Consider the following 27,105-nt stretch of genomic DNA (forward strand, 5'->3'; position numbering starts at 1 on the left):
TGACAAGATGGCGTCGCGCTGTTGCCGAGGCGGGTACGGAGAGGGGAGGCGGCTCGTTGTCGTCGTCGTCGCGGCCGCGGCCGGCGGGGACTTGTAGTTGGCAGAGCCGCGGGCGAGCGTGACGAGTACGAGTAGCAGCCGCAGCAGCCGTTATCCGGGGTGAGTAGGCCGGAGGCGGGGGCGGGGAGAGCGAAAGCGGCGGCGGCGGCGGCAGCGGTGGAGGTCGCCCCTCAGGTAGGGGGCGAGTGTCGTTGGGGCGACGCGCCTCTCCTCGCCGCTGAGGGGTGTGTGTGTGCGCGCGCGTCCTTCTGCGCAGCCGCGCTTTGGCGGGCGGGGTTGGGGAAGGGAAAGACCCCCCCCTTCCCGGGTCTGCTTAAGCAGGTGGGGATGAGCCCAGGCTCCCTTCGCTGCGCCCCTTGGGCGAACCTTTATCCCTGGCAGGGACTCGGGGGCTTCGCTTCTGCGTTCCCCAGGGTGAGCGGGAGAGAGAGCTCGGTGGTCGCGAGAGCCCTCCTGGCCTGGAAGGTCTTGAGTTCGGGTTCCGGCCGACATCAAGATCGCTGCCCCCTCCCTCCCCGCCCCTGGAGTCTGAACGCCTGCGGCCCCAACTGCACCCTCGCGGCCCGGTTTGTCATCCTCAGGTGGCCTTCACTGACGCTCAGTGCCTCTAACTAGCTAGCTATATAGGTTTACATTTAGATATATAGATACTCACACACACAAACAGTGCTTCACCCCCCCAAAATGTTTAGGGGGTACAGTACTTTCATTTTGACTCAAGGAAATCATCATTTTCTACAAAAGTACAAAGATTCACACAATGTTTTGAAATATGCGTAGCCCTGCGGCCTCCCAGAAAAAAGCTCTCTCTCTGTGTGTGTGTGTGTGTTTATGTCCCGCCTTTCTGGCGGTTGTTGCCTTCAGTTGGCTAAAGAGGGAGCGACTGGGTCCTCTTCTGGCAACAGTGGTCGCAGAATTTTGTTTATTATTGTACTTGTACAGTGGTACCTCGGTTTATGAACACAATTGGTTCCGGAAGTCTGTTCATAAACTGAAGCGTTCATAAACTGAAGCGAACTTTCCCATTGAAAGTAATGGAAAGTGGATTAATCCGTTCCAGACGGTCCGCGGAGTAACCGTTCATAAACTGAAGCGAACTTTCCCATTGAAAGTAATGAAAAGTGGATTAATCCGTTCCAGACGGGTCCGCAAAGTACTTAAACTGAAGCGTTCATAAACTGAAACATGGGTGTAATTGGTTCCAGAAGTCTGTTCATAAACTGAAGCGTTCATAAACTGAAGCGAACTTTCCCATTAAAAGTAATGGAAAGTGAATTAATCCGTTCCAGATGGGTCCGCGGCGTTCATAAACCGAAAATTCATAAACCGAGGTGTTCATAAACCGAGGTTCCACTGTATACTGCTCTTCATCTGTAGGTCTCAGGGCGGTTCACAGCATAGAAATACAAGATGAAGCACAACAAACCAACAATCCCCCCACCCATATAATAGGAATAGGAAAGAGGCCAGTTAAGGAGTGTGTGGGGAGGGTGAGGTGAAAAGTCGATCACTGGGGGGGATCAGTTTTTCAAGGCCAAAGCAAAGTTGTATGCATTTGTGTTCCATTCCGTCCAGGCTGGCATTCCTTCTTGAATAGCAATAGGTGACTCATGTTCCTTTGGCTGACGGATGGGAATTGTAGGGTTCAATCTACTTCACAGGGCTGTTGTAAGGAATGAAATTCTCCTGATTAGTCAGAGGCCTTCATGTTGCACTATCCTGCTCTGATCTTTAGAGCAGTCCTTAAGGTAAGCGGGACCTACCAGCTCTTGGTTGTGTGAGTTGGAACAACTTGAGTGACAGTTGCTTCTGTAAGGTGCCCTTCTGTGTTTGTGGCAGAGTGATATACAAGCAAACCAGTGATTTCCTGATTTGTAGCTCAGACTCATCTTGGTGACTAGCATATTCCAGTTCTGGAAAAAGATAATGTATTTTGAGTGCTTTGAACAGTGTAAGCTCTGTTTAAATGTCATTCATTGGCTGTTGCAATGCAAACAGCAACAGAAGTTCCCTGTTCTTGATAAGTAGTTTAAAGGAAACAACTCATTGGCCTCTGACTTGCATTTTGAGGGAGATAATGAGGGTGTACTTTGTAAGGATATTGTAGAGATTACCGTTCTCAGAGCAGACTGTAGAGCAGGTGACTAAGGTTGCCCAACAGAGGAGATGTTTATTTTATGGAGATATATTTGTCATATATATCCTGCCTTCTTCCAAATAGCTTAGAGCCTTAGACCAGTGTTTTAGCCCAACTACATTTCCTTTAGGTAGAGAGTTCAAGTCTTGCTCCTTCCCTTTGCTGAGCTTAATGGCTGAATTGACTTGACTGTGTGGAACACAGCGCTGTCACTGTTTAATGTAGAGTACCAGTATTTCAAAATATTCATTTCTCTTGAAGTGAGGAACTGCATCATTTGACAGGTAATAAATTTTTGGCTGATTTGTTCAAAGCAAATACTGTATGTGTATTTAGCAGTATATGCTTCTGGCTGCTTGAAGGGGTGGAGGGATATCACTACCTAACTTTGTTGGTGTTGGATTTACAGAGCTTGTGTGTCTTGAGGAAAAAAATCTCATTATTGACTGGTCAGATCCCAAAGTATATAAGCATTCTGCCATTTTAATGTGGAATCCTCTTCTCAAACATCCCATGTAGAGTAGCTTCACATGTGAAAAATCTCTTGGGTCACTTTATTTATTGGAAACCTTGCTCCTGTCTCTGAAACAATGGGAAACTTTGTTTTGTATGTGATATTCTCCAACTTTAATCCTCCAATGATCCCCCTATATCTTGAGTAGAGCCTAGCAGCACATTTTTAATACATGCTTAGGAATAAGCCCAGTTTAACATGAGGTCTCCATGTAAAACATGTACTGTATGGGACTGTGCTGTAACTAATACTACTACAGTATTTTCCACTCGCTTCAGAATTGGGAACATAGGTCACCATCTTTCTCAATACACTGTTGCAGGCTTTCATCCTTTCCGTTTTGTCTTTGGACTAGAATAATGCTTTCACTGTTCTCTGTAGGTAGTTTTGTCAGTTGTGTTTGCTTGGTATTCTGACTGGAAAGGCCTTTTTCTGGCCTGGGGTGGATTCCAGTCAACTCAAAACACACACGTACTGTGAGAGACATGGATCCCAGCGGAAGTAAATATTGTAACTGTTTTCTAATCAATGTCCATTATCAGTGAAACAGTGTAGTGGTTAAAGTGTTGGGCTAGAACTGGGAAAACCCAGTTTCAAATCCATTGAGAGGACCTGGGCAAGTCATATGCTCTCAGCCATACCTACCGGTACCTCACATACGGTAGCTGTTGTGAGCATAACTTTTGGGTGGCATGTGTGCTATCGTGAGCTCCCGCAAAGAACAAGATTTAAAATTAAAAGACAAGAGAATTCAGGTGAGGAATGCTGTGCTCTGATTGACTATAATAGGCTCTGTTCTTTTATTTTAATTTTTGAGTTTGCCTGAGGTGGGGAACTCTGTAGGTGATGACACCGTTAATTAGTGTGCAGCTGCAACTTCCTCTTACTGAGTCACAGTTACTTCATTTGGCATGATGTCTTCTCATGGGTTCCTTGCCAGTCCTTCAGACATAACCTTTAAAAAAATTAGCAGAGGTGATGATGAATGGGACTTTGTTTGGCACAATTAACATATTATATTAACAGGCTATATATGTACAGTATATTTAATTGATTTGTTATTTCTGTTATATTACATCTCTTTCCAGAGACCTCATGCTGACTTACATGGTACGTGCTCTCTCCATTTTGTCCTCCCAACAACTCTGAGGTAGATTAGACAAAGAGTGACTTGCTTAAGGTCCCACAGTGAGCTGTAAGGCTGAATAGTGATTTGAACCTTGTGCTCTGAATCCTAGTCCAACATTGTAAACACTAGTACACACTAGCTTTCCAAACTATGGTTATTTGGAGAATAGTAAAGTCAGTGTTAGAAACTGCTATAGAAAAGCTGGGAGCCAAATGGCTTCTGGGACCTGGGTTATGGGTGCCAAAACAGGATATTTAGCCCCCACTCTGGGGGTCTGCAACACTTCATTTATTATTTTGATAAGCATGAGTTAATATGCAATTCACTTTTGCATTGACACAAAAGTGTCAATGGTAACATTGTAACATACTTCAGCTTTCAAAACACTCTACAGTGGTACCTCGGTTTACGAACACCTCGGTTTACGAACACTCCTAACCCGGAAGTTCGTTAACCAAGGTGCCCGAGGCCTACTGAGCGCCCGATGCCTTCGGGGAGGCCGGGCCTTTGCTCTGATGGCTCCTGGAGGCCCGGAGCGAAGGCCCGGCCTCCCTGAAGGCATCGGAGCGAAGGCCAAACCTCCCCGAAGACACCAGAGCGCCCGATACCTTCGGGGAGGCCGGGCCTTGGTTCAGATGCCTCCCAGAGGCCGGGGAGCGCTTCCGCGACTGGGCTGCAGCCACGGAAGCGCTCCCCGGCCTCCGCGAAGGCATCGGAGCGAAGCCCCAGCCTCTGCGAAGGCATCGGAGCCAGGACTTCGTTCCGATGCCTTCGGGGAGGCCGGGGAGCGCTTCCACGACTGGGTTGCAGCCACGGAAGCGCTCCCCGGCCTCCGCGAAGGCATCGGAGCGAAGCCTCAGCCTCCGCGAAGGCATCAGAGCCGGGACTTCGTTCTGATGCCTCCCAAAGGCCGGGGAGCGCTTCCGCGACTGGGCTGCAACCACGGAAGCGCTCCATTAAATTGCTGCTTTAGGGGTTTTTTTCATCCTCTAGAACGAATTAATCCACTTTCCATTACTTTAAATGGGAAAGTTTGCTTCGGTTTATGAACAGACTTCTGGAACCAATTGTGTTCATAAAACCGAGGTACCACTGTACTCCTTATTGTTAAACTCCTTCTATCCTTAACATATACGGTACCTTGAGGCTTCAAATCTCATACATTTCAGTAATCTTTGAGTGTCAACCTGGTTCCAAAAATGGCACCCAGACTTTTTGAAGTGCTCACAAATAGAGAATCTTTTGGTGCAAAATGCGCCTGGCTCCCTGCTAATTTCAAGCCCTGACTAAAATTGGAGAAATGAATCTTCTCTTAAAACTAAGGTAGCACTTAGACCGGATGATAATGTGTGCAGCAAGAATTAATTCATGGCCTGAATAACTTTTCACTTTGCATTTATAGAAGATAGCCATGCAGATAAAGGGGGACGAAACATACTTGGTGATTCCAGCTAAGTCACACCTAGAGTAGACAAGTCCGTTGATTTCACTGGGTCTGTTCTGAGTATGACTGAGTTGAACATCACCCAATTTTATGCAAACATAATATTCTTGCAAACTAAGCAATGTACACTGCTTGCAATGCTGTTGTAATTTGATCTTCTGTAGAAAGTTAGGGGAATGCCGAGTATTTTGGCTTCCATCCTAAGGCTGGCATAATAAATAGCAAGCAAAAATTAATCTGAATCATGAGTGTTCTTTAACTTCAGATGTTAACATGAGTGCTGTCTTGTGACAACTTTTAAAAGAAACATTTAGACTGAGGTTTTCAGATAGGGAAAATGCTGTCACGTGTTCTTCTGTGGGATGATACTTACTTTTAAAGATGTTGAAGAGCTTCAGGAATTAAAAGGACTCTGAACATTTTCAATCCTAACATTGTTTACCTGAAAGGAAGGTCTATTAGTGTTCAGCACAGCTCACTTAATTCAAATGTGTTGAGGGTTGGAGGTATAAATCTACATGATACTATGACAGCTAGGGCCTTTCCAATTGTCCATGTGGGCAGTATTAAGTTGCAGGACATTAGAAACAGAGATGTAAAAATGTGTTCTTGTTGATGTTAAATCCTTGACCTGGTACACATTGATTAAAAGATTATTAAATGGCGCAAGTCTCGCTCTGAAGTCAGCCGAACACTGGTAAGAACACATAATAGTGCTTCCTATGTGGCAGTGTGGGCTGCAAAAAGGTTCATTTTGCAGCTTGCATTATGTTCTCTAGTAGCAGGCCAGGGGAGTTACCTTGGATAGTCTGGAGGTTGCTGACTCCCAGTGTGGGGGAGGGACCTCTGAAGCCCCATGAAAACCCACCGTGACCAACTAGCTACACATATTGATGATAAAGTCGCTTGACTTCAGAGAGCCCTTGACTCTTTGCTTGTTGCAGCTCCGGTTGAAGTACCCAGTGGCACTCTTGAGAACGGTTTGTGGAATCATTTTCACCTTAGGCAATGAGCTGATGTGGCCAGGTTGGCAGTGGCAATGTGTCTGACCACATGCCCTCTTGACCTCTATGCCTCCTGGCCTATCAAATCTAGCAGAGTGGGGCTGGCTGATGGTTAACACTTGGTTATGTGAGGGGGTGGTCCCTGCTCCATTGAAAGAGGCAGTGGTGCAACCGCTCCTGAAAAAACAAGCTCTGCGCCCTCTGGGTTGAAAGGTGCTGGAGCAGTTGCAGGCATTCTTGGAAGACACATATTACCAGTATCTAGATCCTGCAGGGTTCGAAATGAGCAGGGCGCCAGGTGCTTTTTGCCCCTAAAGATTAACCATTTGCAAGCACTTCAAAAAGTTTGGGTACCATTTTTTGCACCTCAAGGATTACTGAAATTATGCGATTTGCAGCCTCGAAGTATATATTAAGAATAGACAATATGTTAAGGAATTTAACAATAAAGAGTACAGTGTTTTGAAAATTGGAATTTTTATTGGAAACACCAAATTAAACATGAATTAACAATTTCTGTTAAAATGTGATATTAACAAAGAGTCACTTACATGAATTAATTCATGCTTATTAAAATAATAAAAAGTGTTGCTGACACACACACACACACACCCGTGACAACTCAAAATTTTGTTTTGGCACCCACAACCCAGGTCCCAGAAACTATTTGGCTCCTAGCTTTTCTATCCCAGTTTCTAACACTGTTCAAAATAAGCCAGGTGCATTTTGCACCTGACTATTGACCACTTGCAACTACGGTAGGGCTGGGTGATATATCAAGTAAAGATGCCTGGATGGTGCCTGAGCCTGACATCTCCACCATCTGGAGGTACATGCCTGGGGATCATTGCATCTTGACTGTTTTCACACACTAATACCAGATTCTGTAGAATTCTATCAGTTATATTTTATGTCACCATTAAGAAGTAGGAATAGACCAATATTTTTGTGAACTGTCCCTGGATCAAGTAACTTCTTTTTTAAGTTCTCAAATCTCTTAACCTAGCTCAAGGTTGTCATCTCAACTAGCCAGATGTTTAACTGATAATTGATCACAGTCAGTCCTAGTGATGTTAAATTCTCGAGAATAATCTTTTGGAGAATATTAATGAGAATTTTAGAGATTTTCATTTAAAATAGGAGAATATTCATTTTAATGCATTGAAAATGATATAATTAGTTAATATACATGTTTATTCATGGGTAAACCTGTTCAGATGGCAACCAAAAACTACAGTTACAGTATTACGGTACTTTTATTCAGTGGGGCAATGCAGTGAAGGTTTGATACAAGTAAATTCATAGCTCTTACACTTAATAACTGTTTTGGTGACTAAAACACAGCTTGATAAACAAAACTATATGCATACATATAAAAAAGAAGCCATTAACATTAAATATATGATCATTATATGATCATATATTTCAGAAATGTCAGTCTCTGGTAAATGGCACCTTGTACCACTGAATGTCACTGCAAAAACCAGTTACTGGCATCAAATAAAAATATAGAAACGCCAACTGTTTAAATCAAGGCCACCTCACATGCTGTTACACATAATTGTATAGGCCTAGGTAATTTAAGTGTATAAAGCATTAAAACTACTTTCTGTTAAAAAAAAAATCACACTGTATGTCCCAGGATATAGAATTGCTAAGAATAAGATCACACCAAAATAGAAAAAAGGCTATTACATATAGTTAAAATACATATGAATTCAAATGTTCATCAAATTAAATGAGTAGCATTTTAAAAACTAAAAAAAATATGTTTTCTGTAGTTCACATTTCAGAACTGCCAATGGTGAATGACACAATGCTCAGTAATGTAATAGGATTTTTTTTTTTAAAAAAAAACATTACTCATTACTTACACTGGCAATATCACAGCTTGACTTATTATTTACTAGATTTTTTAAATGTGGGTTGTAAAACTGGTTCCTGCATTTACAGTTTGTGGAAAACATTCTCCGGAGAATTTTCTAGCAGAGAATATTCTCACCTCACATCACTAGTTAGTCCATCAAAATGTCAACTAGACATTCCATTTTGGCGACTTGGTTCAAGGAGCCATATGGTGCCTAGCTAATATATTTGAGTTTTCAACACTGGTTGTGGGATCAGTTTCAGCTTATGCTGCCAGCTGAGCTTTATTCTTTCTTACATGGATTATTGTTTTGTGCCATTTAGGTGTAGCCCGTGTGTGTGTGTGTGTGTGTGTGTGTGTGTGTGTGTGTGTGTGTTCTCAAAGTAATAATGTTACACATACTTTGAGAATGAGTTACTGAACCCAATGACAGACAGCAGTTACTTATTATGGTAGAAGACTGTTCTACCCTGTAGCTGTGCTGTGTTAAAAATTGGACTTGCTTCAGCTGCCAGAAAATCAGCCTGGATGAAGGCTGCTTGGTCCTCTGAGCCTTGTCCCCACCATTGGGGGTTTGGGGGGGGAGGTACAAATGTTCCTTTTGTACGAAGAGAAGGCAGTGGATTGATAGGCGAACATCCTGTCAACATCATCCTGTGAGTAATTTGTATGAATGGGCAAAACTACTGGTACCTTTTAATGATCTGGAAAATCTTTCGATGATTGAGAGGATGGATATTATTGCAGACTATCTTGGAATAGTCTTAAGTGTGCAATACCTTTTAATGTAACTCTTTGTTACAAGGGCAACACAAGAAGACCGTGGCAGGGTTCGTTGTGCCTTATTGCAAATCAAAATTCCAGCTGCCTTAAAAAAACACAACAACACCATCTTTGCTGTTCATGTGTGGTCACTTCTCACCCTAAATTTTCTGTTCCAGATTTTTGTTGATCTTGATTGGGTATCCTTGCAGTCACTACCGTAGTGGACATCAACAACTTTGACCAGAACCCCAAAAAAGGTCAACAACTTTGACTTTCCTCCCTAAAAAAAGCTCAACAACTTCCACCTGAAACCCCCCCCCTGAGTAGATCACTGCCAGTTTTTATCCTCTGAGTAGATCACAGCCTCCTGGGCGTTGGACGTCCCTGTATTGACCATCCCAGTAAACTGTGGATATATCATATTTGTCCAACAGGAGAGCTATTTTTTATTTAACAGATTTATAAACTGTCTCATAGCCAAAGCTATTGAAACAGTGTACAATAAGATAATCTACAAGTAATATATATTTTTAGAACAATAAAAACCATTGCTACAATTATAGAATTAATATTTCACTAAATGACTGGGTCACATTTCTGGGAAGGGCTTCTTAAACCAAAATGTCTTCAGTAGCTGCCTAAACATCAAGATGCTAGGTGCTGGTCTAATTTTGGCTGGTAACTGATTCCAGAGGCCTGGAGCTGCCACAATAAAATACTGTACCAGCTTATAGTGCAAACCAAGTGCACCTCTGAGACATGTGGCATTCTCAGCAGTGCCCCATCTGATGATATAGAGGCCAAAATCATTTAGGTAACCTGACGCCAAGTTGTTTGCCTTGCCTTGCACCCTTCATTTATTTAGGAGTAGAAATCCACTTACTGTAGCCAAATGTACTGTACTTGATTCCCCAGTCTTAAGGGAAATACTGTTATTATATCACTACTGAGAACTTTGGGGGCTTATCTACTATGTGAGAGGCAGCTGTGCTGCAGTGTTTTTTTCTTATTCTGGTCACAAATTTCCTGTGGAGCAAACTTAAGAGTGGCTGGAACAGCACACCCTTTGGTTCTCTAAGAACTCCAGTTGTCTGCACGTGGTCATGAAGCATGGGATTTATAGCCTTGGCTATGGCACACTGGGCAATTCAGTCAGATTGGAAATGTTCAGTGGACAGGGATGGGATGGAGGTGGCATGCAAGAACAGGGAAAGTATTGGCATGCACTAATTGGCATCATTTTGGCCGTCAAAATGACCTTCCGCATGATGCCCACATCTTTAGGCCCTTTGGGGGAAAAAGCTTATGCAAATTACTTTGTATAGCAATAATGAAAGAGCCCTATATGTTGAGACCCAATGTTTATCTGGTCCTGTATTTTTTTTTACAACATCAGTTACCCAGCTATCATGCCTCTACAAAGCTTATAAGTAGGGCATGAAAGCCACAGATCTCCCATAGCATTTGTGTCTCCTTCTGATATCTCCCTCTGGGGGGTTACTGTTACTTATTAGGCCCAACTATTGATAGTGTGATATCCAGGATCCTAGCCCTTCTTAGCTCTATTTTGTAAATTGTTTGCACCTGATTTGTGTTTCCATTAAAATACTAAGGGAAAGCGGGCTGGTTAATTTAAGGGAACTGTGCATTAGCTTGTGATGATGTGTGTTGTCTGCTTAATTCTTACTGATTTGCAAAAGCTGCTATAGTATGAAAGATAAAGGCTGGCTTATTATATACACCTCATTGAGGCTGAAGGTGAAAGATGGTAATTAGTATGGAATTGCATAGTTGCATGAAGACAATAAAAATGTATGACTTAATGTTCCCTGAACGAAATCCAATTACAGGTTAAACGTATAACAGAGAAACTGAAAATTAAATGCTTGATTTAATGTGTGAGAGAAATATGAGGCAAACCTATTTGGGCCTGCATGTGAGCAGGGAGAGATGTAGAGGTGGTACTTAAGGGCAAAATGAGAACTTCAACAACTGCAGGATTCCTCTCCCTGAATTTGCTTCCAGCATACAAAGCAGAGTGGGGGTAAGAGAAGTTGCAGACAGATTACAGGTTAAAAGCCACTCTCTATCGGCCTCACTTCTCCCGAAGATCTCTTTCAGCCATTTAGGTCCTCTTTGACCAGGAAACAAAGTACTGTACTGTATTGGAGCTATTCTAGAAGAATGCAACTGAGAGAAGAGTTACAGAAGGATAGTGGCAAGTGAGAAAAGGCTTAGAAGGGTGCTTCTCTCCAAGGACCCCAGGCTTTCTCCTTATTAGGTTTAAATATGCTCTTTTTCATACAATAAAGCTACTTTTGATTTATCTTTGTTGTCCCAAGTCTTCAGTAGAAGTACCACCAGGTTAGCCACCCCAGATCTATGCATTAAAAATTCTATGGTTCATTTTCATTAGGTTTATCTTTATGAGATAAAGCCAATTTACTCCCATTTACAGAACTGGGCTTTCCCATGGTCATGCAATGAGCTCATGGCAGAGGAAGGGCTTTTAAATCAGGGCTTGACCTGTTCTTAAGTCCTAACAAATCTACTTCAGGCATGCTGAAGTCACATTGTAGTCTAAAACATCTGGAGCAGGGTTGGCAACCTAAGGTCCGGGGGCTGGATGCGGCCCAATCGCCTTCTCAATCCAGCCCACGGACGGTCCGGGAATCAGCCTGTTTTTAGATGAGTAGAATGCATCTCTGGGTTATTTGTGGGGCATAGGAATTCGTTCATTTTTAATTTTTTTCAAAATATAGTCTGGCCCACCACATGGTCTGAGGGACGGTGGACTAGCCCACGGCTGAAAAGGTTGCTGACCCCTGATCTGGAGAGCTGCAGATTAAGGAAGGCTGCTGTTCTTTCTAGACCACGCTGGCTGTCAAAAAATTCTGTTTTGAATCGGGGTCCTAAGAGTAATGGTGAGGGATTTTGCATCCTTAGGAAATGCTTCACAAATGTTGCTGCTCTCCAACAGCATTATGTTCCATGTGACAGAGAGAGAAAGATTTGCAAGCACTCCATTTTTATATACGGTACATGGATAGTTGCACCACTTGTCACAATAGAGGTATCAGTGCGTCTTTTCCAAGCTGCTTTAAAAAAACATTTCTCCCCCTCAACCTTAAGGTCTGTGTTCTATGAAGTACAGCTGTTGTGACAGTAGTGTGTAATAACAGGTACAGTCAATGAAAGATCAGATAAGAAGAATATTTGCATCAGCTACAGTAGTAGCTACTAGCTACTAGCAGTAAAAAAATTTTTTTAAAAAATGTACTGAAGATAGTACAGAATATGTATACAAAATACATTTTGGAGGTTTGCATTAATAATCAAATAACAGATATTACACTAATTGCCCCTGCTCATTTTTTGCAGCTTTGCTCTCACTTGAATGACAATCAATGAAAGGTATTCTATAGTCCAAGTCCGTACTAAATTGGATCTGGTTTATAAGCAGGGCAATTTGGGAAAAATGGGAAAACTTGCTCCCCACCCTGTCCTGATTCATTCAGAACTGCCTAATTTCAGAGGAGTCTCCTGTTGAATCACTGTGTAAGAATAGGTGTGGACATAACTCTGTTTCAAACTTGAATCTGTTGAGTCCTTTATACCAGAGAGAGAGTATTGTGTGTAGATTTGTTTGGGGTTTATCAGGTTTTTAAATCTTCATGTCCACTGGATTTATTTTAATTTATATTTATTAAATGTATATACCACCCTTCATCCAAAGATCAGAGGGCAGTTTACAGCATTAAAATTTATTTGCATAAAAGTGAATGTCTTTTGAGTTTACATTTTTGTCACTCAGGATATGGCAGGATAAAACTAAAGAGTATATTCTTCTTTGTGGTAATACACAGAAAACAAAAGCCCAAAGGAATGCTGTGTCATTGTTCTGACACAGATTTCAATACAGTGATAATTTCACATGACTTAACATTTTTCTTTCGGCTGAAGCCAAGTGGTTGTGCTTTGTCCCAAAACCTTCATTTTTTTTGAGAGAGAGACTCCTTTTTCATAATCCCTGTTCAGTTCTAACATGTGTCATGCCCCAGTAATGTCAGGGACTTAACTCATCCTTTGATTTAGTTATGCCTCAGGTAATTTGGGGGAGGAGGGTGTTGCCGTGTCCATGTCGAAAATACTCTTCAGAATACGGTACTGTACCTTGGATTGTCTTTAAGTGAAAGTGCCACTGCCTGAGGTTTTCTGTTGCTGGTAAAGAATAGGAGCAGTTTTGTTGCAACAGGATCTCCTCCAGGTAAGGCCAGGCCTTGAGTTAGAGAGATGTGCATGTGTGGAAACACTTTTGGAATACCCAGCACCTCTGTAAGATTAGATCAGTAGCATCCAGACTTGCAGATTCTGATCATACTGAAAGTGAAGCCTTTAGGCTTGAAGTTTCCTTCTGTCTGCCAGGTGTAAGCTGTGTTGTGGAACGAGTATGTTTGTATACCCTTGGACGTTAGATTGTTGAAGGGGCAACAGACCTACCCTTGCTTTGCTGATAATTGATACTGACATTTGACAGTTTGTGGCGTAGAGGTTGTGCAGGGGAAAGGGCTGTTGGGTATAGATTGGGGGGGTCTTGATAAACTAACACTTCATGGTTTCTTGCAGTCATTTCTTCTGGAGAAGCTGTGGATTTCCTGATTGTACACTAAAAGTTATGCTAACATGCATGCACAAATAGTATAATTGGGATCGCAATATTTTTGGTGCAGAGTTTGGAGAGGACTGTAGTAGGGAATGGAGTAATAGCAATCTGAGCAGTCACAGTGGCAAGTTTTTTCACGAAACTTCCAGTGGCCAAAGGAGGCACATTCCCGCCCACATAAGGCCCTCTCCTCAATTTTGTTTCTGATTCTCATAACCCTTCTGCACATTTTTTAAAAAAACAAAAACTATGATAAGTAGGATCTAAATTTTTGTGCCAGATCTTAGGTGTGTAGAACACAGGGGACTCTGTTGATAAAGAAGGTTGTGTTACCTGTCACATTAAAAAAGCTGAACTAATATTTACAGGATGACTCCACTGGATGGAGAGTATGTGTTGGAGGTGTGATGATGCAAGGTCACTAATGCTGTTTCAAAATGTCTTTCAGATTCTAAATGGCTGCTCCGAAGTCAAGGTCCGACTTTCATGGTAAGTGAAATGTGTCTTTTGTTTCAGGTGTGGCAAGGGGAGGCTGCCTTTCTAAAGATAGGTTAGGGTGTTTCTAAGCATTTGGATAAGAAATAATGTGAAGGTATTCATGGAATAGCTAGCTTCGTTGTTTTTAAGCATTTACACAGAACTTTTCAGGTACACGGTGTCCCAAAGTGGTGTACAGAATGTTGAAAATGAAACTGTGCCAACAAATAGATCTTGAAAAATAAAGTTTAACTGGGCACTGTAATGATAACTGATGGTGACAATTCAGCTCCACAGGGGGTGAGTTCCAGAAGTTTGGCACCACAGCAAACAAGGCCCTTTCCTGGGTCACCCCTACTTATAACAGAGTTGAGATCTGTAACCTGAGATTTGGTGAGGATCTCTGGTCCCCAAAATAGTAGTATTGACTCGAAGGCATTCCCTTTTGACTAGGGACCTGACAATAGTAGGTTCAGTCTGGTCAGGGGTCAACCTAAAAATAAGCCATCTTCAGATAAGCAATTAAGCTAGTCTTTAATGGGCAGCCTTAACCTGGAAGAAGAAAATGTAGCAGGTTGGAAGGCAGAGGAGAAAAACAGGCTGTGCTCCACTTGGTGGGGGAGGGGTGATGGTTGTGCGTAGACACATAGCCCTTGTTGTGGTTTTCTACCCTGTGGCTCTTGCTGAACAGTGCCTCCCCCCCCACCCCCGATGTGATTCCAAGTTGACAATACAAAATTTTCACCTAAAGGAAGCTAATTATGACATAAGAGAGCTTTGCAGCAAGCACGGCTCTGGATAGTTCAAGCTGTGACTCTGCATACAAAAAGAAGACTGCAAGCTGAACGGCACAGATATCTTCTTTTGTCCTACTTGTACAATGCACTAAGCATTCGCTGAGATAAATATTTCCCCCTTCAGTGCAAACACACACCTTCTCCCTCCCCGACTAATGTCTGTACTTTGCCTAATACCAGGTGTGAGTGATCAAATCCGCTAGCATATTAGAACCGCAAATCCATTCACTCTTCTGTTCTTCTGCCACAATTTGTTTGCTGATTTTAATCTGTCCGATTACCCGAGACCCTTTTAAATTACTGAGATTGAACATGGGGTCTTCTTCTGCGAGCAAAGCACATGTTCTACCACTAATCTATGCAGAAACTGGACTTATGAGCTGTGGGACTCCTGTGATTGCCATCCTGTGTCAGCTCTGCCAAGGGAAAATTCATTGGTGGGGGACGACTGTAACTGGAAACATCCTGAGAAGAAGGAATATGGCACACATGCCTTTTATTTCGGGGACTTCTTCACCAGTTGTGCATTGTCACCTAGATGCGTCATATTTGTTCAGGACTGTCTCAGGTGGCCTCTTTTGCACATAAAAAGAATCTGTACTAAGGTGGTCACTATGTATAAAAGGGGTGTGGTGTAACTGACCAAGTAGAAGTAGAAAGGAGGAACTATTATTGTTCATTGTAGTGAAGTGTCTACAGCGCCAGATAGGTGTTTTGGGAAGTCTTTACGCAAATGTTGCTCCTTTGTCCAAGAAGGTATTTCAGTTCTGAAGCGTCCCCCCCCCCAGCAATAAGCATTATTTGTTTAAGCCTTTGAGACCTAGCTTTCTCCTTTTTTTGCATTCTCTTTGTTTTCTGTGCCTCCCTCCTCTGTTTTCCATAACACTGTATGACCAAGGCATACAGTGTAAGTGCAGAATACTGAGCAGTGCACACTGAAGATATTGAGTGGCTGCATGGCTGTGGGGAAGATGACTCTTGTGTTGGTTCTCCCGCATGCGAGTTTATGCAGGGTTACACTGGCTACTTAGATAGCAGCCGGTATGGGAGATTCCAAGATGCTCAGAGCATCTTGTTTTTGTTATTTCAGACTTGGACTTTGAATTGGGAAGCAGGTGCTCTCAGAGAGTAGACAGGATGGGGCCCAGATGGACCAATGGTCCGGCTTGGTGCAAATATATCCAACATGCATGCACCTTCCAAGCTGATCCCCTGAATCTGTTGCTCTCCCCTTTGGTTCCTGTTGGCTCTTCTTGCTTGCATAATACCATGAACTTTCCCTTCCCTGCCTGATAATATTGGACAGTGCAGCAATATGAAAAATAGGCTTGGGATGCCAGCAGCTGTTGGAAGCAGGTGTGTGAGCTCAAGGTGCCTGGGAACCCCATTAAGCCCATCTCCCATCTATGGAGGCTGCTTAACTGAAGGCATCTGCTGCTGACTATTATATAGGTGCCTAATACTATAAAACATGAACTTTCAAGCATAAAAATAGAAGGCGATTTCTAACTAAAACTGCTAGTGTGGTTATTTTTATCAGTGTTCAGGGAAATTAGGATGAAGCAGTTTTTGGAAGGCTTTTGCAGAGCCATACACTGTGTCACATTTGAATTGAATATAACCCCCGACAGTCATTTGCTTGTCTGTTGGTTTCAGACTTTTAAAGGCTTGCTGTTACTGGGGATTTGGCCTAGATGGACAAAATGGGGTTGTATTGACTGACAAATGCAAAGTCACTGATGTGTTTCATTCCCTCTCTTTAGGGTCCTTCAGTTACCTCGATGACGTCCCGTTCAAGATAGGAGACAAGTTCAGAGCACCAGCCAAAGTTGGCTTGCCCATTGGCTTCTGTTTGCCTGACTCTCCACAGCTTGTAAGGGAAGCCCAGGTAAGACTTGCTTGTTTTGTACAGGGTTGCAATAGAAAGTCGTCTACAACTTGTGGAGGCTTCCTTCTGCATAAGCATACTCAGGACTGTGCTTTTAGATAACAGATTATTCTGCATTAACCTACTATCCATGATTAAAAGTGTTTCACTCTGAACAACTAAAGCAGGCCCCTCTTTTGTTAACTGCACTGAAACGATTGCTTCTGGTTCCCTTAAAATAGATTTGGGAAGTTTGTCAACACCTGCCCTGTGCCTGCTTTAATCCATCTCAAAGCCAAATAAGGAGAAGTAGGTTCTGAAGCAAGCTCAAGTCATCAATGCAACATCCACCTTTGTTAACCAACAGCAGAAAATTATTATTGAAGATAAGGAAGAAGAACCGCTTCCCTTGCTTGATTTAAGGGTGTTCTAAAAGTTGCTAGAAAAGGCTTTGTCTTCACAGCTGGTTGATATTGGCCTCACTTAACCTTTGCATACTCTTAAGATAATACATTTAAGGGTTTTAATCCTGTTCCTGGTGAATGTTATCCAGTAACACAGGGGGAGTCTGCCTTATTATTTCTGTATATTTTTTTAAAAAATAAATCCTTACATGCTCTCAAGAAGCAAACAGCAATTTCAGGTCATTTGGAACGGACAACTCTGAAAGATCCCCTAGGTTTAAAAAATAAATAAATCGTGGAGTAGAAGAAGGTTTTAAAAAGAGGGAATTATTTCTATTTAATAACTTAATATTTGGTTAATATTTAATAAAAGAAGTATACAATATTGAGTATAATTCATTATGATTATAATGAATAAAAATTTGCATTTACTGGCAACCAGAGTACTGCAAAATGGTCCTGCTTCATCTGGGCCTCACCTTTATCATGTAAATGCACAAGTGAAGAAAATCTCTGCTGATCCCAGCTGCTCTTATTTTTTCCTTAATATGTTTGACCACAAGGTTCCAGTTACTTAGCACTTCTTTATCACCCCCCTCCTTTTCTCCTAACATTGCTATAGTTTAATCATTCCCACTTGTCCCCATAATCTCATAATTAATTCTATTTTAGTTGGGTTTTGGCTTTTCTTCCAGTATGTGGCGTATAATATTCGGTTTGATTAGATTATTTAATTTCTGTGCCATTTAATATATTAAAAATATATCTAAGTGGTGAACAAGCAGAAGAAACAACAAACAGCTTGACAAAATATTACAGAAATACATAGTTGCATATAAAATATTACACTAATATAGTTGCTAATACATATATAAATCAATATCAGTTCCTTTTCCTTCTGACACACTCTTCCTCTCAGCCTCTGGGTTCTCACCCAGGGTTGAAACAAATTCTCAGCTCACCCATAAAAGTCCCACAACAAGAAGAGTTCCTGGAAACAGCAGTCATCACCCTAGTATCTGTTTGTTTGTTTGTTTTCCGCCCTTCATCCTAAGGCCACAAGGCAGATTACAGCATTAAAAGCACAACATTAAACATTGGGCTGTCTGTCAGTATGCTTTATATATATGTATTTATCATTCATAGATGTTCTGTAATTTGTTTTTAACGTTGTACACCCCCATGGGATATTTATTTGGTATATAAATGAAATGTTGTAGGTCCTAAGAACATAAACCTCAAGTGTAAAGAGGTGCCCTTTCAGCATCCTCCAAAAGCAGTATAATGAAGGCGCAGAAGCACTTCTGTATCTGGTACACTTTCACTCTTCTGTGCTTCACGTTGGCTCTTCGTTCTGTGCAACGTATCTTGACATCTCACAGCCCGTAACAGGTACGGGCAACTGTGGTGATTCTTCTCTCCCACCCTGACCAAGCTGCCATGTTAGCATAGGCTAAAATTTTGGGGGGACAAACTGGAGTGTTCATCCTCGGGTTGGTAGTAGGTCCCAAATTGCTTATACACTTAGCCATGTCATTAGAGTGTGTGACATTGCTAATTCTCCTTAGTGTCTCAGCAGCCTTTGGCATCATTGCTCACAGTATCCTTCTGAAAAGGTTCTTGAAATTGGAACTATTGGTTCCTCAGTAGTTCCATTCCTAATTTGGCAGGGGTTGATTTCCAAAGTAAGCTTTGGAGAAGATGTGTTTTCCAGTTCCTGCAGCTCTTTCTTACCTTGTTTTGTGTTTTCCTCTCCCCCCAGTATGACTTCTCCTTGGAAAAGAGGACTATTGAGTGGGCTGAGAACATTAAACGAATTCAGGCTGCCCAGCAAGAGGCTGAGCAGAGGGCTGAGGAGGCCCTAGCAAATAAAAAAGCAACCTTCGAGGAGCAGAAGCAAGCAGGCTTCCCGGATAGCGGCTGCCCAGAGAACGCTGTGCCGCCTCCCATGAACCCCATCATTGCTAGCCTGCATCACAACTACATCCTCATTCCTACCCCTGCCAACAGCAGCACCGCAAAGCAGAAAGTTCTGAGTCCACCCCATGCGAAGGCTGATTTCAACCCAGCAGATTTCGAGTGCGAGGAAGACCCCTTTGACAAACTGGAATTAAAAACACTCGACGATAGAGAGGAGCTGAAGAACATTCTGCAGCTCCATGTTGGTACTCCGGGGCCAATCATGGCCCAACTTCTAGACAATAGCTTGCCCAAAGTAGCACCCGAGTCTGTATTACAAGACCAGGAGGTCTTGGCGTCCTTGGAAAGGGCCAGTTTGGACCTCAAGCCCCTTCACAAACCAAATGGTCTTATCGCTTTACCGCAGCTGGGGGGTTGTGAAAAGATGTCCCTGTCTTCCAAAGTGTCCCTCTCACCCGTGACGTCGGTGAGCAATATCAAGTCGCTCTCCTTCCCGAAGCTTGACTCGGACGAGGGCGACTTGCAGGCAGCAAAGCTGGCAAGCACGTTCCCCGGCCCAGCCTGCCTTCGCAACGGCACTCTCCTCAGCTCGTTGCAGAGCAAAGCCAGCGAACTGAATGGGCATCATGTGGCAGGGCTTTCTGACCTCAGCGTGGACGGTGGCCCAGAGGCACAGACGTTGCCCCCCACATCCAGACTGCCTTCCCTACCCAGCTCAGTAGCATGTACAGATGAAATTCCAGTGCTCACCACAGCCACGGTGGTAAGTTCCTGCGCAACTGAAAATGTTGCTTGATGTGGGCAGGGGAGGGAAAGGCTGGGTTGGGCCGCAGCTGGCTAAAATAACCCAAATCACATTTAGATGCCTTGTTGCCATTCTGTTGCTGTTAGGGTGATCGATGCGTTGTATTGCATGGGGGTCTACGGCAAGTCTTCCTTCCTGCACCTAATGCCTACAGATGGCCTTATGTTCAGTATTTTTGTGTTTTTATACTGTAAACTGCCCTGTGATCTTAGGATGAAGGGCAGTATATGAATACAATACATAATAAATTCATGAAGGCAGCCCTGTTTAGGGAAGCTTTTAATGTTTGATGGATTTCTGTATTTTAGAATTTCTGTTTTGTTGGAAGCCGCCCAGAGTGGCTGGGGGAACCCGGCCAGATGGGCGGGGTATAAATAATAAATTATTATTATTATTATTATTATTATTATTATTATTATTATTATTATTATTATTATTATTATTATGAAAGCAAGTGTGCACCCCTTCCCTCCATAGCAGCTGTTCTGCCATTGATACTGCTTGGCTAGCATAGTATTTTTGCAGAACAAGCTAGTGAGGGTTGCTCTGGTTCAGATTTAGTTGGCAGTGTGGCTGAATGTACAATCTGGTGCATTCCATGGCTTTCCCTGTGGATGGCTATGCAGTCTGTACCAGGGTGTGCGATGGAAACTAATTTCTAGGAAGCTGGGCATCTTTAAAGCCTAAAATACAGGCCCCCCCCCCCCGGTTATGCAGGGGTTACATTCCAGGGCCCCGTATGCATAAGTGAAAATTGAGTCAGTGGGTAGCATCCTTTTAAAAGCCTCTAACACCTGTCTGTTCCTGCTCTCCAGCTCTCTCACTCCACAACTCTCTCTTCAACCAGAGTTGAAGCTCTGGGGCTGGTTGGAGGACATGCAGAAAAGCAGCTGCTGCTCCCATGCATGTGTCAGCTGCTAGGCAGGGAGGCTGAGCAGCCTTTAAAGCGCCCCACTGTGCCGCAGGTCTCCTTGGGAGTTCCTCCGCCCTTACCGAAGTCCTCTTTGGGCTCTGGGAAGGGTGCCCTTGCAAGCTCTTTCATGCCGTTTTCTGGTTTGAATCTATTTTTTTATTCCCTGGCATCACACGTATACATGGTCATGCATGATTCAATCAAGCTGTTGTGGGCTAGGGCCCTTTTCAATATGAAGTTGGTTCTAGCATACGAAAACTTATTATACCATAATAAAATTGGTTAGGCCTTAAGGTGCCACAAGACTTCTTTTCATGTAAAAACAAAAACAAAAAAACCTCGGCCCCTTGGAGAGGGCATTGTTAGCATTTGCAGAGCAAGCTGAAATGTTGTAGTGACTTGAGTATATTTCCCAGTAGAGATTATCCTGATTCTTGGCCTGTGTGGATTAAGCATAATCCTATTGCGCATCCTGGAAGTTATTTTTACATGGCTTCTTCCTATGATGAGTCTCTGAAATGTGAGTTCTGGCCATGCAGGTATGAGAGTACATTTGTAACTTTCCCTGCAGCAGAGTCTCTTGCTTGTTCTTGCCTTAGTTGTTACTTTCCTCTGGGTTTTGTTTTAGGAAATCCCTTTAAAGGGAATCCTCCTTTTTGCAGGACCTGCTTTTTCTCCAGCTGCTTATCTCTAGCGTGTAATTGATTCTGCCTGTCTTGCTGGCATGGCAAAAGCTGGCAGTATGCCTAGCTATACAGGGGCTTTGTCTAGTTTATGCTGAACTGTGTTTGCCTTTAGGGAAATCTTGAAACAAGACAGTCAGGTTGGGAGAGTACTTGGTCTCCATAAATGTGTTCCCAGGTTAGTTCTTCTAGGTATGCTTACTACTTTTTTATGGGTTTCCTGGCAGGTAAATGGTAAATAGGCCAGCTCATTAGATTTTTTTGTTTTACATTGGCAGACTAAACAGGGATCCCTCCCAAATGCTGTCATTCAAGGATGAATTGATTTCAAGAAAGTTGACTTTTAATAGCAAAGGATTAAAAAGAGCAATGCAATTTATCGATAGGCTCCCATTTTGAAAACAATACGTTCCAACTAGTTGCTCTGCAACTAGAACATACTTGGAAATAGGACTGGGCGATATATCAATATATCGTCCAAAACCGGTTTGAAGTTCACATTGTGATAACTGTTTCATAATATTTGACCTGGCAATACATTGTGAATTGCAATGTGTGTGTGGGCTCTTAGCATCAGCTGAACATTGCAGTCTATCACAATGTCTGAAATAAGGGTGGAACTATGCAGAGGCGAACAGGACTATGTTCTGGTAACTGCTACTACTTAGGGGTCTAAAACAGATAAATGACGATATTATCAGTCACCACCACTGCAACTGAAGCCGCCTCCCGCTGCTGCCACGAGGCCTTGCAGGTTGTCTCTCCTAATGCTGACACATCGCACGGCAAGGCCTGCGAGGTCACCACTGTTTCTGCCACCACTGCTTCTGCCGCCAAGCAGGCCTGCTGGCAAACCCAGATTATTTGTATTCACTATGACTCATCGCCATACTCTGAATACCACAATTTGGTATCCAAGCCCAAAACCATGAGTCCTGTTTGGATGCATTTTGGCTTGCCTGCTGATGAAACTGTGTAGTGATTGGTATAATTATTTATCCATTTTAGATCCCTAAGTAGTAGCAGTTGCCAGGACATTGTCCTGTTTGCCTCTGTGTAGTTCCTTCCTTATTCCAGATATCATCTCCGCTCCTCCACATGCAGCTGCTGGGTGACCTTGGGCTAGTCACACTTCTCTGAAGTCTCTCAGCCCCACCCACCTCACAGGGTGTCTGTTGTGGGGGAGGAGGGGAAAGGAGATTGTTAGCCGCTTTGAGACTCCTTCGGGTAGTGATAAAGCGGGATATCAAATCCAAATCCAAACTCTTCTTGATATATCGATATATCACGATATTCAACTGGTGATATATTGCGATACTGAAAACCAATATTGCACAGCCCTGCTTGGAATTAGATTGTGTCTTAAAGTTAACACAAAGCAGCCTTGTATGCAAGTACTTGATCACAAGGAATTCCATAGCAGCAAGCGAGTGGGCTGGAGAAGGAGGGAAGCCAGCTCGCTTGGCTTCTGTGCTTGGCATGGAAAAAAAGGAGCTTCCTTTCTCTGGCCTGCATGGAAATGCAACAGGCTGCTGTAGGGGGAAGGGGTGGCTGGCTTTATCCTTTGTAGCAGTATATATCATTCTGTTCTAGCCACCAACAGGGACTTGTTTGCCATGCACTTGTCATTCTGGTTTGGCGAGGATATGAAATCAAATGTTGCCGGGAGGGGCTGTCTTTCTTGGGCTCACTTTTTTCTGAGGTAATGAGTCTTGCTGTGGCTTCCTGTCCAGTTATTAGCCAGGCCAAGATTAGCTTTAGACCTGGAGGAACCTCTGAGGCTTTCATGTGGTTCTTGGAGGAGCTGTGCATGGAGCCCAAAAGTACTTATTGTATTAGACGACTGGGTGTATAAGACGACCCTCAACTTTTCGAGTTAAACTATAGAGTTTGGGATATACTCACCATATAAGAAATATGACCCGGCATATAAGACGACCCCCGACTTTTGAGAAGATTTTCCTGGGTTAAAAAGTAGTCTTATATGCAGGAATATACAGTACCTATAACTCTCCACCTTTTGTTCTTGAGCTCTTGACTATTATTTTGCCCACAGAGGAGGGGCTTGACCACAGATCAATCACATTCTATTATTGTCCAATGGTTCTTAAGGGTTTATAGGAAAGACTTCTGCACTGACTTACATTGAGACTGCAGCATCCCAGTTTCTCTCTCTTCCTGAAAGAGGTTTGTTTCCCTCTTGTTCAACTAGGTAACTCACCAAAGTTTCCTGACGTCTCAAGTGCCCAATACCACCAGCTGTGCAAAACGGCCTGGCGGCTCCACGTATGTCAACATGCTGCAGGCCCTTTCCTCTAGTGAGCGGCAGTGTGTTGAAACTGTTGTCAACATGGGCTATTCCTACGAGGATGTCCTGAAAGCAATGAAGAAGAAGGGCCAGAACATAGAACAGGTAAGAGGAATCTTTTCCCTGCTTAAGCAAGCCAGGAAAAGGAAGTGAGACTGGATGAAAGCCAACTTTGGCCTTAGTTTGGGTTTTGAATGGTAGATGCTCTACAATGTCTGAAAGGATGTGGGTTGTAGAGTCTTGCATCCTATACATCTTGGTAATACTGGGCCCAAGAACCTATGGTGCTCAGGCAAGGGAAGGGGGTGCTTGGGGCAACAGCTAGCCACAAAATATTTCAGACCTTAAGACTATGGCCATATTAGTTTGCTTTCATTATGTCTGTGATGTGTTCTTTGTAGCCAATTGGACTTAAAACAATCTCTGAATTGTGGAGACTGAGAGAGGGCATCATAACTCAGTGGTAAAGCTCATGTTTTGCTTGTAGAAGGTCCCAGGTTTAGCATTTCAAGCCAAAGGAACGTGGGTGCCAGAGATTGGTAAAAAAAACCCTGTTATCTAAATCCTTGGGGAGCTGCTGTCAGTCAGAGTAGATTCTCCTGGGCTAGATGGAGCAGTGGTCTGACCTGGTATAGCGCCATCTCTTTGTACTAAAAAAATATCAGTGCAGGTGTGATTTTGCATGGCCCAAGCAGGTTTGTTTGTGCAGCTTCTCCCTCCTTTAGCTTTTCATGTGGATAACCTGTCACTAAGATCCAGTGACAGAAACACCCGATAAGCTTCAGATAATTGTTAGAAAAGGGTTGTTAGTGGGATCAGGCTTGCGGAGCAACTGCCTCAGTTCCTTTCTGTCCTGTTCCTCCTTGTAGGTCCTTGACTACCTGTTTGTCCATGGGCAGCTCTGTGAGAAGGGCTTTGATCCACTCCTTGTAGAAGCTGCTCTTGAAATGTATCAGTGTTCAGAGGAGAAGGTGAGTTTTCGGCTGCTGGATGTACAGTGGTGCTGTAGAACCACTCCCGTGATTCAGCTTAATCATGCGTGCTTGGCTTGCTAATCTTACTGGTGCTGGTCTTTGACTGTAGTGACTGTCAAATCCTCTGGCTTGTATTCTGAATATCAGGAACAGTTGTCTTGCACTTGTGACTCTTTCGTTGTAATCATCCTTCGGCTCCCCGCCAGCTTCATCCCAGGCTCAGGGTGGAGCTAGGGTCTGGTGCCTTGCATGACAACATCTGAGGAAAGGAGCACCACGGTAGAAATCCTGTTCCCCATTTCAGAAACAGGTGTACCTTGTGCTCTAGCTGGAACTGATAATAACCACTTCCCACCACCTGGGTCTTAAGTGTGACAGCGCTGGATCCAGGAGTACACCAGACCATAGTTCTGTTCCATATGAGGGATTAAGACTCAATCAACAGGCATCACACCCCAATTCTTGGATATGAGAACCACCCACCAGGAGTGCTTCGGTCTTGTTAGGATGCAGCTTCAGTTTGTCACCCTCTTCCAACCCATTGATACCTCCAATCACTGGATCATCTCCAATAGTGGTTTCATTTGGTTCAGATGGTATCCACTGGCTTCATATAAATTTATCTTAGCTGTGTAATGCCCAGGTTGTTAAGAACTGTCTAACCTAGGAGATCCGTCTGGCTCTTAATTAATTGTATTCTTAAGTGTCTTTTAATTGCTTGGATGCAAATTCTTAAATGTCATGTCTTGGAAGTTCTTGCATGGGGCTCTACTTTTCCGTGGCTACTCTTTAATCATGGAAGACTGATCCAGAGATGCTCAGTAGGATATAAGTAATCTTCCTTCCAGATGGGGGTCTCTTCCTAGCATGCTCTTACAGATGTCCTCTTCCTTTTTCTTTCTTTTTCATAGACAACAGAACTTCTCCAGCTAATGAGTAAATTTAAAGAAATGGGATTTGAATTGAAAGACATTAAAGAGGTTTTATTATTACACAACAATGACCAGAACAATGCACTGGAAGATCTAATGACCCGAGCAGGAGCCAGTTGAAGAGTGTGGGAAGGAGCACAGACATTGCCCTGCTCACCAGACCCTTTGCCGCCGCCATCATGTGGCTCTCCCTGCAGGCATTGGAAGGAGGACAGCACCGCAAGGATCCTGCCTTTCCCAGATGCCGAGAGAGCTGGGGGAGCAGCTCTGTGGGCACGCATCACTCCAGGGTGCTATTCCCAGCGGAGAGACCCCAGCCCACGTTCTTCGATTAAAGTTTAAGTGTCCTTTTCCTAAGTTTCCTTTTTTTGGCTCGGCCACGGAGAATTTTGACTGGAGTTGTACATAGTCAGACCAGGCTAGTTGTATTTCTCCCCATCCCACGTCTTGCACTGGACTCAGCCTGGCTCTGAAACGAACAATGCTTTGGCTCCTTGAAGCTGCTTTCATTTGTGCGTCTGCTTCTACTGAAAACATTTGACCCTTGGTCAAGATTAACACAAGTCCACCTTTAGTGCAATGGAATTTCAGTTTTATTTGGTGGAGGGGGGAGGCTTTGGTTGAAGGTTAGCGTGTAATTTAAGTGTGACACTGGTTCTGAAACTGCCTCTATGCATACAGAGAAGCTGCATTGCTTCCTTTTCTGGTGTTTTGGCCCTGGCTGCCCACACGCTCTGGCTAGTGTGCTTGAACAGATAAGTTCTCAGAACAGGTAAGCTGTGAAACCCCACCTGGACCCCTTGCCCAATGGCTGGTTTCTGAAGTCTGAGGAAGAGACTTGAACCTTTTGGCTCTACTGTCCTCCCCAGACTGGTTGGTTTTATTATTATTATTATTTAAGCAGAGACCCATCTGGGAACTCGACTACTCCATTAGTTTAAAATAAACACAGTGTGAAATTGGAGGTCTGTCTTTCAAGCACTTTCTTTTTAATATTCACTGCATTAGTTCCCTTTTTTCCACACTGCTATAGTAATCATTAATCTATTAACATCTAGTAATAGAAATCAGACTTTTGGTTTTGATAGTACAATAGTGTATTATGTTGTACATGGTTAAAAGATCTAAATACATAAAAAAATATAAGCAGTCTTGATATTTGGAGTAAATTGCTAAGTATTTTGGTTCTGCAGAAAGAGATACTAATAAAACCTTAAAATGTGGCTGGTGGTCTCCTGCTCTAGAGCTTTAGCGGTAGGGAAAAGAAACGGAATGAATCTGGAATGGTTATAAATCTCTGATAACTCTAGAACATCTTGTATCTGAGTTTCAGGTTTGGAAAAATGTTTCCAACTCTCCAGTGAACATACCTACACTAATCTCCCCCCCCCCAAAAAAATCACTATATAGACTTCAGCAAGTACAGTATGGAAACACTTTCA

The 27,105-nt window shown here is 43.2% G+C and overlaps 1 protein-coding gene across 1 annotated transcript; it reads left to right on the top strand.

Annotated features, from left to right (window-relative positions):
- Positions 1-26,627, top strand: UBAP1 (ubiquitin associated protein 1). The gene is made up of 7 exons (XM_035100618.2): positions 1-159; positions 14,032-14,072; positions 16,621-16,745; positions 18,891-19,811; positions 23,662-23,862; positions 24,627-24,728; positions 25,643-26,627. The coding sequence occupies exons 2-7, from the start codon at positions 14,039-14,041 to the stop codon at positions 25,781-25,783; spliced, it is 1,524 nt and encodes a 507-aa protein (XP_034956509.1). The 5' UTR covers positions 1-159; positions 14,032-14,038; the 3' UTR covers positions 25,784-26,627.
- Positions 26,628-27,105: the final 478 nt, after the last annotated feature.

The sequence above is a fragment of the Zootoca vivipara genome, chromosome 11, assembly GCF_963506605.1.
Source record: "Zootoca vivipara chromosome 11, rZooViv1.1, whole genome shotgun sequence".
Taxonomy (NCBI): domain Eukaryota; kingdom Metazoa; phylum Chordata; class Lepidosauria; order Squamata; family Lacertidae; genus Zootoca; species Zootoca vivipara.

Coding starts and splice junctions, on each gene's coding strand:
- UBAP1 (XM_035100618.2), top strand. CDS start 14,039: ATGGCTGCTCCGAAGTCAAGGTCCGACTTTCATG. Junction 14,073..16,620: donor GTCAAGGTCCGACTTTCATG/GTAAGTGAAATG, acceptor CCCTCTCTTTAG/GGTCCTTCAGTTACCTCGAT. Junction 16,746..18,890: donor AGCTTGTAAGGGAAGCCCAG/GTAAGACTTGCT, acceptor CTCTCCCCCCAG/TATGACTTCTCCTTGGAAAA.